This window comes from Hermetia illucens, chromosome 2, assembly GCF_905115235.1.
Source record: "Hermetia illucens chromosome 2, iHerIll2.2.curated.20191125, whole genome shotgun sequence".
Lineage (NCBI taxonomy): Eukaryota > Metazoa > Arthropoda > Insecta > Diptera > Stratiomyidae > Hermetia > Hermetia illucens.
In genome coordinates this window covers 48,651,116-48,665,391 of record NC_051850.1, presented here as the reverse complement: position 1 = coordinate 48,665,391, position 14,276 = coordinate 48,651,116, and the positions used below count along the sequence as shown (strand labels likewise).

Sequence of the window (14,276 nt, the reverse complement as noted above, 5' to 3'; positions counted from 1 at the left end):
GCCATCACCAAGTATAGGAGAAACAGTCCGTGCAATTAATCGGCTAAAAAATCATAAGTCGCCAGGAGCCGATGGTATTACACCCGAATTAGTTGAATATGGAATCGACCAGTTACACCAAGTGGTTCATCAACTTGTGTTCAAGATATGGGACAGCGAATCAATGCCTGACGATTGGCGACGAGGCATGATCTGTCTCATAAATAAAAAGGGAGATATCACACAGTGCACCAATTATAGAGGTATCACGTTCCTGATTACCATCTATAAGATATTCTCCGCTATCTTCCTAGGCCGGATAGCCCCATACGCTCACAACATCATTGGCCCATACCAAAGAGGTTTCACTCCAGGCAAATCGGCAACACATCAAATTTTCTTTCTTCGGCAAGCGATGGAAAAACTGTTGGAATATGGACAACAGTTGTACCATCTGTTCATCGACTTTAAAGCCGCCTATGATAGCATAGCCAGGGTAAAACTGTACACGGCCATGAGAGAATTCGGTATCCCGACGAAATTAATAAGACTGACTAGGCTGACCCTGACCAATGTGCGAGGCCAGATAAAAGCAGCAAGATCACTCTCAAGACCATTCGACATCAACAGCGGTCTACGACAAGGGGATGCGCTATCATGCGTCCTCTTTAACCTGGCCCTCGAGAAAGTGATCCGTGATGCTGAGGTAAATACAAGGGCTACGATCCTCTTCAAGTCCACCCAACTACTGGCCTATGCTGACGATATCGACATCATGGGAAGAACCACCCGAGACGTACAGACTGCCTTCATCCAGATCGAGCAGGCGGCAATCGGGGCGAGATCTTGGGCTGCACATCAATGAAGGCAAGACAAAGTATATGGTGGCAACGTCAGCACCGAAAACCAACCAAGCAACAACATCAAACCGCACTGGTCAAACGGGAAGAATAAGGATAGGAGAATACAACTTTGAGACCGTTGATAATGTCTCCTATCTAGGGTCGAAAATCACAACCGATAACAGCTATGATGAAGAAATCCGCGTACGGTTGTTGTCGGCCAACAGCTTACAAAGACTGTTCCGCTCGAAACGTTTCACCATAGGGTCAAAGCTGTTACTGTACAAGACTATGATCTTGCCAGTCCTCATGTATTCCTCGGAAACTTGGGTTCTTAGGCCGCATTCGAGAGAAGAATCCTCCGAAGAATTTTTAGCCCCCTACATGAGGATGAACGATTCCGTAGCCTACGTAACGACGAAATCTATGACGAACAATGACCATCAGGTTGTGGATAAAATCCGGCTCAATAGGTTACAGTGGGCGGGTCACTTAAACCGTATGGCTGGATCATCAGCCCAGAAAGTCTATAAGGGCAATATCAATGGTAGAAAAAGAAAACGAGGCAGACCCTGCCTAAGATGCAGCGATGGCGTAGGTCAGGACGCCAGACAGCTTTAGGGATATCGAAATGGTGGACCTCGACACAAAACCGAGATGTTTGCAGTTCCTTATTAAGGCAGGCCTAGACCGGATACCGGTTGTTGCGCCGTTGATGATGATGATGAATACCAACGGTCAACGAATTCCGCCTCCACCCGCCTCTCTAAAAACGAAAAGAAATAATAAATGATAATAAAATACAATATTTATCATTCATATATTTTATTTTCAATTTTGTTATATTTTCTGCATTATCACGTTCGCATAGTCCAATCAAAATTGCCGTCACTTAGGACATTCGCCATCATTAAGTTTCCGGAAGTCTGTAAAGTTTGCAAGAGAAGCACATTAGAAAAAGGTCTAGCTACGGGGAAACATGTTTCCAAACAACAACTGATCTTAAGATAACAACTGGTTATTCATTTCAAATTCAATCGAAGCGAAAACTGATGAAGAACTTCGATAGTTGATTCCAAAATTTTTATCAGTTTAGCCGGCTGCACAAAAATTTTCAAATCCGTGCACAGATACATACCTTATATAATAATTATCAAAAATTCTGAGCACTATCAATTAAAGCATTCAGATACATTTGTGTGTACAATATATACATGTCAAATAAAATACTCAAGAACGTTCAAATAAATGACTATCTCTCAAATTTAAGGCCAACCTTTGACCATGACCAAGATCACAAGCGAACTTACTCTTTCGTCTAAGACAATTCTCTGATCTTAGAGCACAAGCGTTTCCGAACGTCCTTGTCTCACCACCATCTGTAGCACATACTGGCCTATAATCCAAGGTACAAATCACTGGGCAGGGCTCCTGAGCAGACGCAGCACACACAATGACTACAAATCAGAAATGATAACAACATCAATATTTGCTGATACACCACCACTGAAGACCAAAAAATTAGTTACTTGATAGGAGGAAGAGCGCTAACAGAGCCATAGTTTGCGAATACTAGAAAAATTTAGATGCTGATAGTCACAATTTAAAAAATTCACTGAGACTGAATTACTACAGCATCTCCGTCGCTTATATATAGTTGGAGTCAAATTACTGAGTAATGTTCTCATTGCTGAGGATATATCAAAATAACGTCATTATTATTCATTGGGGGGAAGAAATTTAAGAAAAAAAAACACTTCAACGGTTACGGAAATTTGATATGTTGCAGCGGATGGTGATAATAGTTAAATTAGTTCCAAGAAGAAATTTCTTCCAAAGAAATAAAAATAGAAACATCGGGTAAGAAATCTTTTAAAGTTTTTTTGTTTATTCCTACATTATTATTACAGGTACAACAAACGGAGCGATGCACTGATTATATATTTTATTTACATCATCATCTACAAGGGCGCAACAACCGGTATTCGATCAAGGTCTCCCTTACTAAGGAACTCCAGGCACCACAGTTTTGCGCCGAGGTGCACCAATTCGATATCCCTAAAAGCTGTCTGGTGTCCTGGCCTACACCATCGCACGATCTCAGGCAGACTCTGCCACGTCTTCTTTTTCTACCATAGATATTGCCCTTATGGATTTTTCGGACTGCAGCGGAATCATGATTGTGGATAGCTGTTATCGGTTCTGATTTTCGACCCTAGATAGGAGAAATTATCAACGATCTCCAAATTGTAGCCTCCTATGTTTATTGCTTTTTGTTCTTTGGTGTTGACGTCTAGCCTCCTTCAATATGTAATGCAAGATCTTATGCCGAACGCCTCCTTGCAGATCTGAATGAAGGCAGTTTGTATATCTCGAGTTATTCTTCCCTGAATGTGGATATTATCAACATTGGCCAGTAGTTGGGAGAACTTGAAGAGGATTGTGCTTTTCGCATTTCCCTCAGCATCACAGATCACTCTTTCCATGAAACTGTCCGACCTAGCATGTACTTCTTGTGTTGACAGACCTATTGGTTTTCCCAGGCTTCCTTTTCCTGCTGTGAAGTCGCTTCTCTACACAACGGAGTTTGGGTGGGTGCCCGAGTTCTTTAACAATGCAGCATTGTCCGGCACAGTCCGTTGCTAACTTACATCCATTGTTGAACCAGTTATTCCGACTTTTTTTTGCGACTGTGCCAAAGTATGTTTGCAGTCGTACGGTCCACCTCCATTGACTACAGTTATTGCGGCATCCATTTTCTGCTTACAGATGTTACGGAGGACTCAGTTATAGAATTCTTCAATATTCGATTATCAGAGGCGACATTGCTATTCGAGCTCCCTATCCTTCTCCGACTCTACAGCCTTCTCTGTAGGTACGTGAACGTTAATGAGGCTTATATTTTGAAATTTCCCTCGCAAACGCATAATGTATAGCCTTTCGCTTATATTGTTAAAGCGGATCACAGCAGGTTTCATTTTTTAGCTGGTAGTATAATATATGGTTCAGTAACAGGATATCGGTTAGATGCTTGGGAGCTCCTTTTCTGTACAGGGACCCCACGTTCCATGAGAAAATGCACAAATCGTTAATCGGTTTTCGTTGCAGGATTTGTCGTTGTATTGTCAATCCAGTCCGAGGCTTCTTTGATGACCCCGTAAGTGTAAGGTTGTGTGCTCTGGAGGCGTTTTAGGCGCCCTTCTTCGTCTGCAGCTTTTCTTAGCAATTAGCACGGGAGGGGAGGGGGAGAAGTGGAGATAGGGTTTGGGAGTAGAGCTGTTGATGTTGGTTCAGCAGGCGTTTCCCAGGTTTTATGCTCCACCCTGTGTACCAATCCACAATACGTCCTGAGACCAGCACCACACTTTGACCGCCATTTTATTCACATGCTTAGATAAAATTTGCAATGCAACAATAATTTTTTTTCCTAGACCTTGGCCCCGACCAACGTGCGAGGTCGGATGGAAGCAGCCGGATCATTCTAGATAATATTAAACATCAACAACTACCGACCTATGCTGATAACATAAACATTATGGCAAGAACAACCCGATATGTACGATCTACCTTCATCCTGATCGAGCAGGCGGCGGTCAGCGCGAGATCTTGGGCTACATATTAATGAAGGCAAGACAAAGTGCATGTTGACAATGTCAGAACCAAAAATCAAAGAAGTAACAAAACGGCAAAGATGGAGGGGTAGCATCGGCTGGGACGCCAGACAACTTTTAAGAATATCGAATTGGGGTACCTCGGCGTAAAACGGAATGCTTGGGTTATTCACTAAGGCAAGCCTAGATGGGATACCGGTTGTTGCGCCGTTGAAAGCACTTAAATATTAATTCAGATAACCAAGTTACAAACCGTTAAGGTCGCATCACGTTTAAGATAGTGGAAAATTAAGCTATTACAACAGGTCTATAAGTGACACATTGCATTGACAATCATAACTTTGCTCCACTTATTAGGAATGGTTTCGAGCTCCTAGCATTTACGGATGAGTGGAAGAAGCAGCTCTGTAGCGACAGTCGCACGTGAACTGGAGTGAACAGATCCACGGAGAAATCGTCAAGACCAGTGGCCTTGCCTCGCATGAGAGCATTGATGTTCAAGAGTATTTCACTTGTTGCAGGAGTATTTCGCATCTGCATTTTACGGTGACTAGCCTTATCTTCTTCAGAGAAAGGAGTGCTTCCCGGGGCCCCACCATGCTAACCCCAGAGCATCTAGTGTATAACGCTGATATTCCCGCTGAAATTGGAGCAACCAAACATTCTGGGAATCCTAGATACCGTCGTCAAGAAGCATTAGCACATTTCGGAATTCAATCATAAACCTTTTTCGAAAGTGAAAGGTGATAGTCTAAAGATCACTCCAATTCCGAGCCGTGGTAGGTGTTCGCAAAGCATAAGGAGTTCAAGAATTGTAAACTGGTAACACACAAATCTCTATCATATTGAGCAGCAAGCAAGTAATATTGCGAGAGAATTGCAAACCCCGCAACTCGCAGGGGAGTCACTTCTTCAGCGGGGCACTAACTTTCAGTTTTAATAGTAAATGCAAGTAGACACCAAGTTTTTATTCGCTCGTTCAGGCCTTAGTAAAGCTTCCCTCCTCCTCTCTCAACTGACCTTGGGACTGTCTATAACGTAGCTCTAGTAAGCCAAGCTATTCATACACGCGCAACCTTAAGACCTTAAGGCCTAACTTTCAAAATTTAGAGAAACACGAAAAGTTGGTCTAGTGTTTCTATGATAGTTCGTCGAGTGCTGTTGGTGGTGTACACATCATTAGAGACTTTCCATGATTTGTCCATTGATAAAAAGAGTGTTTTGACCGTAAGACTGAAGACTTTGCCTTGTTGGCATTTATCTTCAATCCGACTGTCATATCCTTTCTGCATCCAGAGGTATTTAGTTAACGTCCATGGATACGTAAGAAACAGTAAGCACGTGTCATCAGTGTAGTCGATGTATTTGGAAAATTATGTCATAATCTACTGAACTTCATCGTGATCTCTGGCCAAGCCCTATGAAATGCGTCTCCGATTTGAAGGAAAAGATGTAGAATCGATGATAGAATAAAACTTTGGCGTCGTAAATTCCCAGTAACCCTCATCTGTGTACTTGGATTGATAGTGTTATTTACAGCTCACTGAAGTTAGGTATTATCCCTACTAGGGATGTGCAAGTGTCCGTTAAGCTTAGCTTGGCATCGATCATCATTTGCAAGTATATAATGTTCGATTTGGAGCTGACTTTGTGATCTATCAATTCGGATGTTAATAGTATTCCGGTGACATGACCGCCTGGTCCAATCTGATCGCAACCACGGTTTTATGGCATAAGTGGTGTTATTAGCTTAGAAATAAGAGATGACCAAAATCAAGTCTCCAGGGTTACCTCGGGGCAGTAATTTTGGAGTTATGAGGGGCATCGACTTCGAAAATGTTATTTCTGGAAAAAAATTGGAATAAAACGTTCATAAGCGAGTTCCATCGGCTTGGCTCACACTTAATTACTGACGGTAGGTCTATAAAGGATGTCATTCATGATATCTAAAGCAATTTTTGACTCGTGTCTGCAACGAATCCTGCCTTCTTTAGTTTGGTTTGCAGCTCCTGGCTCCGATCATCTTATCACGCCCATTCATGGCTACTACTGATCCTCACGCGTTACATGAAGGTTAATAAAGGAAAGAACCCTCATTGGAGACACAAGCTGCAACATAGGCTGCAATCTAAACGATGAGATAGGTTCTAACCTAAATGCTTTGGTGAGATTTTCCAAATAAATTGGTACGAACTCTCATTGTTGTTCTGCATAAAACCTCCGACACATCGCTCCAGGACAGCACTTTTGCTTAGATCTTCATAACTAGGCTTGATGGCATCCAAAACATCCTTGGGAAAAACATTATACGTGTGTTTGACCGAATTCAATGAATTAGCAGCTGCAACTTTTTGCTATTCGATCCACGCGTCTGCGTTAAATAATGTATGAGACGTGGTTACCAACCAAACCAAACTGCTGCATTTTCCATAGTTGTGCTCCGTTTTATCTCAAATTTTCCCAAAATATATACTCTTAAAAGATTCTTCATTCAGAAAGTGAATCTGTAAAAATTGGGAGAAAAATCTAAAAACGTTAGACGTGGACATTTATGGTTATCGAGGTTGCGTGGGCATAAAGGACGAGTTGTACATCCTATAAAAGACTCCTCTTTTCCAATTTTGACTAGTGAATTCTCGTTAGCGCGAATAACGTGACTATACTATAGAAGACGCCTCTCTCCCAATTTTTCCACGATCGATGCAACCCCATATCGATCGCAGAAATCCTCATTTCGGATGTGATCAAAACGTGTCACGCCACAAGTCCAGCGCAACATCTTCGCCCCGATTATCGCCAGACGCCGCTCATTGCCTTATATAGTCGACCAACACTCCATAGAGAGCGATAGGATGGACGATATTGCGGTAATTTTTAGATTTGAGACGTCCGTTAATACATCGATCACAAAGAACACCAGTTGTCGAAAGCCACTTCATCCAGGTTGCATTAATGTGTGAAGCAATTTCATAACGCAGTTCTCCATTGGCTAATAGCATTGACTCGAAGTATCTAAATCGCTCAGTTCTCTGCCGCTGACAGTGGTTGTGCCTGTTTCATGGCGATCAGTAGTCAAAAATTCAGTTTTATTTAGATTAAATCAGAGACCGTGTTGCATGAGGCGATCATTCCATTTTTGGACAAGTTGCTCGAAATCATTGTTGCTAGTAGACGCTAGGGCAACATCATCTGCATAAAGCAGTGTATAGGCCCCTGGACATTGGATGTCCCGTGTGACGGTGTCCATAAACAGAACAAAGAATAGTGGTGAGAGGGCGCGTCTTTCATAAACACCAACAGAGACACGAAGTGGTTTTGATATACCTGCCACATTTCGAACTTTACTTTTCAGATCTTGATAGAGCAATTGAGCCCAGGGCATGAGTTCTTCTTGCATCAAGCTTTGTCGTAGATCATACCAAATGTGATTTTTTTTGGCACACGGTCAGACGCTTTGTCTAGATGCAGAAATACAATGTAAATAGGACGGTGCTTCTCACGGTATTTCTCCATGAGTAACCGCGCAGCGGATATTGCATCAGTAGTTCCGCACTTCTCGACAACTCCGGCTTGTTGCATGGTTATTTCAACGATTTCGCGAACAAGTTCAAAAATCTTCATGGTATGGGAAAAACCGGATCGGACGGTAATTTGAGCATTCTGCTGAATTACCTTTCTTTTCCCATATTGAAACTGTGGTACTTTCTTGCCTGTCAAATGGTGTTCTTCCTTCCTGAATAACCCGATTAAAGAATTCATTGAACCGCAGCGTTGGGTCCCACCTCTTCGCTTTACAGAGCTCAGATGCGATGTCAAATCCTGTTGCTTTCCCGAGTGTCCAGTTTATCGTTAAGATTTTTGTAATGGTCCGCTCGGGTGACAGCAATCGTTTCCTTTGCTTTCCGGTTGGAATTCTTATAAATTCACCAATTGGCGAGCGTTTTAGTGCCGAGAAACTTCTGGTAGAGGCGTTTCTTTTCATGAACCTTCATTTCAAAGGGGTTGCCATTGCTTTCTTCACGCTGTTTTACCGGCGGGTTCATTCATAGGACAGTCATTAACAGCCGATGTTAAGGTGGGGTAGTCTCATAGGGAACGGGTTTGCAATCAATGACGGTAGTAGAATGTCGGCGTCTTATGAGAATTTAGTGGATTTGCATTTCACTATTCTCACAATAACATGTAGGAAGATGAGACAATCGTTTGATGAACCATGTATTCATAAGTACAAGGTCATGGGTATCCGCAAAATCGATTATACCCTCGCCACCCTCATTGCGCATTCCAAAGCCTTTTGCCGCGTGGCACCTGTTAGTGTCTGCCTTTCACCCGCATGACCATTAAGGTTACCGGCAATGATGATATAGTCATCAACAGGCACGTTACAGTTCTTTACATCGAGACGTTGCTAGAAGGCATCTCTGTGGGCATCTAGTCGACCTGCCTGTGGTGCGTACGCGGTGAAGAAGTGAATAGTGCACTCAGCTGATATAATGGTGAACTTCATCAGCCGGTCATCAAATCGTTCGACTTCGTTGAGATGGCAATGCCAACAGCGTATTAAATCTGTAGGCTACTAAAATAAAGATGTTTATAGCCAGTTTTACCGCATTCGCGTCCTATGTCGTAGCTTTTGGTGCCAGACCATCGGATTTCTTACAGAGCGCAGATATCAGTGGGCCTTTTCCGAAGGGTTTTGCGAGTTTCTCGGTCTTTCCAATTAGGTTTCCAACATGTAGTGTCCAGACACGTATTTCTTTTGCTCGGGCTAATCTACTTACGTCCAGACGCCATCCACGCGTCAAGTCCCTTTGCCCATTTCTTGACAGGACCGGATCCCTTCATCTTGAGGTGGACGCCCTAGCATTTTTCCGAAGCGATCATTTTGTTTCTAACGACATTGTATGCATTTTCTTGGTCGGCCTGTCGCGGGGCCTGTCACCAAGAGAGATCAGGTAGGATTTTGCAAACTGGAATAACTCCAATTATACTTTATTTATCTCTTTCCCAGATATATGCATTTTATTTTTGTTTTACTCAGAATAGTACAAAGCAAGTTGCCTGAAATCTTCCTCCTTTATCTGGGCTTGGGGCCAGCATACTATGTTAACAGCATGGCGGAGAGACTGAGACGAAAGAGACTGATTGATAAAATTAGAACTAAGAACTTAAAATTCGAAACATATAACATGAAAACGAGTAGAGCTGGTAGAATGACTTTAATCTGAAGGTAATGGGGAATCCTTATTGCGTTACATACTCCTTTTTGACTTTAAGTGATATTTGGAACTTTTGTGTGTGCTTCAATTCTGCCAATTACAGTATCATCGCTAAAGATTTTTATTGGGGTTCGTAGGTCCTTACGAAATGTCATGAACTAGGGAAGAGTGCCTTAAACGTTGTCTATGAAAATTACAAAGACTTTAGAGCGAAATGGTATTTTTTTTCATTACACTCTACCTGTGTATACTGGCTAATAAGACCTGTTATATGCGGCTACAATGATGGCTTGTTTAGTTTAGTTAACTGCACAAAATAAACCACTTTTGAATTCCTTTCAATCTTATATATATTCCGATTGACGCAAGCGCATCTATCATTAAAGATAGGTAAACTGATAATCTGTTTTGTGACGACAACGTTGGCTCTTAATTTTCGTTGACGTGGTGAATCGAAAAATATATGGAAAGCTCCTGGCACGTACCAATGCTACAAAACCTAATTATTATGGAGCTAATAACTTCCCCTGCTGAAGGCTACTCCCTAGCTGTACAAATTCGCTAAACAATAGAAATATAAATTGATAATTTAGTTTTACTTTTATAAAAATATATTCATAACTGAGTCAGATACCCCTCTGAGGCATTTAAAGAGAACTATGGAAATCTGCGGAAGCAGTCGATCTAAGCAAAGCCAACAACATATTTGCTATATTGAAGAAGGTATATGCATGGATAAACAATGCAAATAAGCGGGGAATCACATACAGACCGAAATGGGGAAAAGGCATTGAAAAGAAGCGGCGAAAATTTGTTGACTTGATTCAAGGTCATGTCAGTGTTTTCAATCAGATTATTATTAGCTTAAATCTTGATATCTTAATATTACTATTTTATTGCTTTAACTTAATGTTGTTTGCTGAATTTTGCGAAATTTCAGTAGTAGTAGTAATCACAGAATGCTTCTAAATTTGTAGGTAAAACGAAGCAAGATAGACGCAAGTAAACAGAGGTCCATGTCAAGAATTTACTGCCTACATAGGAGATACAATTGAATCTGCTGAAAGTTTGTCGGGAAACTATTATATTTTAACGCGCTATAGAGTTGTGGAGACATGCGTGGAAGCACGTACAGATAGGAGAAATTTGCTATACAATAAGACCGGTAGGAATGCAGTATAATACAATAATAATTTATCTGTAGATGGTTCTCCCAAGTCGCAGATTCTTATAACTCTTATTCTTATATTCGGAAGTAATAAGCCTGTGGAATAAATTCTGAAAAGATATACGATAATATATCTATACAAAATCTAGGAATTAAAATATACTCGATCCCAATATCTGATGAAACAAAGTTAACGAAAAAGGAAAATACAATGAAAGTACAATAAAACACATATACCAGACAATATCGCATGAAGGTGGAAAGTTTGGTAAAACTGCTACTATGATTAACAAAGTGACAGTATAATAAGTCATACATCTCACATTGTTATAAATTTTTCGCATTGAGACAAACAGTCTAATAAAATAATAGTCCATATAAAGCAGCAGTAGCGTCGTTAAGGATTCCATCTAGCCTGTTCTACCAGAGAAGCATATGAGCGTGCTAAATGTAAAAATTCGGAGGATTTCAAAGTTCAAAACGGAGTACGCCCGGACCACATTCGTTCACTGATACTCTCTCTTCTTATTATCGGTGATTAACGCTTTGCATGAAGAGGGATGAGGAGTTAAATAGGCCAACCCATCTCTCACATAATCAAGGACCTTGGTCAAGTGGTTTTATATTTGGAATAGAAAACAAGCAAAGTTGAACGGGACAAAACTGAGTTTGACTGGTAGGAACAAGGGCATCTTCTCCTTTTTCTTCTTCAGCTTTTGCCCTGTTCTGAAACGGGCTCGGCTCATGTTAATCGGTTGCGCCATTTGTTTCAGTCAAAGGCCTGATTGAGACGAAGCCTTCATTGTTTTGGCCCTGCTTTTGGTCGTTTCCCATCGACTTCGATGGACCAATCAAACTGCGCCAAGGTTTCAATCAATGGTGTAATGATCACTGAACAGAATGAGATACTTTATCTCGATATGCACCTGGATAAACTACTAACGTGTAGGAAACATATCGTCATAATTCCAATATGGGTTAAAGGGATTCAGTTCTGTAGTCTCAGCTTACATATGCAATATCGAGTTAGTGCAGAGAGCCTGTCCAGAATACTCGGAGTGGTCCCCGGTGCACTTTGGTATATAAAAAATGTAATCATCTACAGTAATCTCAAAATTGAGGCAATGTGACAAAGCACAAAGAATAGTCAACTTTCTACCCTAACCCCTTTGCCACGAAAATTTCAAATTTTTCGCTTTTTCGAGAATGGATCCTTTAAGGAAATCATCACTTTTGACGCGTTGCACTTGCCGCCTTTCCAGATTGGATTGTCGCGCCAACGATTATTATTAATATTAACTACTGGCCCATGATGGCGATTGACATAATGGGAAGAACGACCCAAGATGCACAAACTGCCTTCATCAAAATCGAGCAGACGACAATTGGCACGAGATCTCGCGCTGCACATCAGTGAAGACAAGCTCAAATATATGGTGGCAACGTCAGCATCAAAAACCAAACAACCAACAACATCAAATCGTACTGGTCAAACGAAAACAATAAAGATAGGAGACTACAATTTTGACGCCGTTGATAATTTCTCCTATTTAGGGTCCAAAATCAGGACCGATAACAACTACAGGGTGCGCAGCATAACTTCCTTTTTTAAAATGCGCGCCACTCAGTTAGTTGATGTCATAGCGGAGTGCTAGTGGTCTCGTTCAAGAGGGGATACTGTAAAGTTTTGTCCCGACACGGTTCAGTCGCCATCATGCGTTGGAATAGTGAGGAGCGTGCCTTTGCCGTTGAGGTTTACTTTTCAAGCGGATGTTCGGTTATTGCAACACAGCGTGCATTTCGGAATCGCTTTAATTTAGCCCAGTTGGCTCCCGCCCCAGACCGAAAATCAATTGTTACATGGGTCACTACATTCAGACAAACTGGATTCCCTCGGCCCGTCAGATTACCTGAAAACATTGAAGCAGTGAGAGCGTCAATGTTGCGATCGCCACGGCCACAGTTAGATACTAGACAGCTACCTCACTCCCCCTTGCCCCTCAAGGGGGGAAATCAGTGCGAGTACACACGATTTCAAATTGTTTTGCCCTTGAGCATGAGCGAGATGTACCGAAAACCCGATCAGCTGTGTTTGACATACCGCCCGGACTTGCCAATGTATTGGTGAGATTGGCAAGTGTTTGCTTATGTATAAGTGAATACGTGAAACAACTTTTTGCTATATGGGTGAGCACGCCGTAGTACCAGAATAGCAAAAGCTCACCGATCTCTCTTACCAATACGATTTGACGAAGGTTATGCCTTTTCCTTGTTTAGCGTCTCTGATGTGTACAGATAAGCTTCTGCAAGCACATTTGCAAGTGGGGTCATTTTTGTAAGGGTACTGCCTATAGTAAATCTACTGTGGCCACGGCGTTCTGCGCGCAAACACGCATCTGCCCTTGGACTATCCGATCGTTCTGTGAGAAGAATTCTTCGTGATGATCTTCATTTTCATCCCTATAAGATGGAGATAGTGTAGGAACTTTCAGAACGTGACTTCCATTCTCGGATGAACGCGTGTGAGCTTCTTCTTGATGTCGTTCCCGAGGGTGCTATTGTTTTTTTAACGATGAAGCCCATTTTCATTTGTGTGGGCCGGTTAACAAACAAAACATGCGCTACTGGGCTGACACCAACCCTCGAGAATTGCATCAAAAGCCTTTTCATTCAGTGTGGTGTGCAATTTCCTCAACTGGAATTATTGGTCCCTGGTTTTTTGAGAAAAATGAGGTTACAGTGACAGTGAATCCGGACCGGTATGTAAACATGCTACAGAATTTTTTTTTCCCACGGCTAGAAAATTTGGATTTGGGGGACGTTTGGTTCCAACAAGACGGTGCAACAGCACACACTTCAAGAGCATCGATGACTGTTTTGAGGGAACACTTTCCAGGGCGCCTTATCTCAATTAGAGGCGATTTGGAATGGCCGGCACGCTCTCCCGATCTGTCCCCTTGTGATTTTTTCCTATGTGGTTTTTTGAAATCCCGTGTTTATGTGAACCGTCCAAGAACACTACAAGATTTGAATACCAACATCCAAGAAGAAATTGCCAACATAACACCTGCTATGCTAACAAGAGTCATGACAAACGCCGGAAATCGGTTTACGCAATGTATGGAGAATGGGGGACGTCACCGAACAGATTTGATCTTCAAAATAATGTAAATAAAAACTTTAGACATGTAACTACATTATAAAAAATAAATAAACATTTTCCGATGCATACAATAGTTTTTATTGAGTTTTGAAAAAAGGAAATTATGTTGCCGCACCCTGTATAACGATGAAATTCGCGCACTGTACAATACTATGATCTTGCCAGTCCTTATGTATTTCTCGGAGACTTGGGTTTTTAGCAAGAAAAATTGCGAACTCTTGGCCGCGTTCGATAGAAGGATCCTCCGAAGAATTGTTGGCACCTTACAAGAGGATGGACGATGGCAAAAGTCAA

At 41.8% G+C, this 14,276-nt stretch overlaps 1 protein-coding gene across 1 annotated transcript; it reads right to left on the bottom strand.

Annotated features, from left to right (window-relative positions):
- Positions 1 to 1,629: 1,629 nt before the first annotated feature.
- On the bottom strand, positions 1,630 to 2,510 carry LOC119649397 (vasotab-like). Its single transcript, XM_038051522.1, has 3 exons — positions 2,351 to 2,510; positions 2,132 to 2,278; positions 1,630 to 1,747 (listed from the first exon to the last, which is right to left on the bottom strand). Exons 1-3 carry the CDS (start codon positions 2,379 to 2,381, stop codon positions 1,710 to 1,712), a joined length of 216 nt encoding a protein of 71 aa, XP_037907450.1. The 5' UTR covers positions 2,382 to 2,510; the 3' UTR covers positions 1,630 to 1,709.
- Positions 2,511 to 14,276: the final 11,766 nt, after the last annotated feature.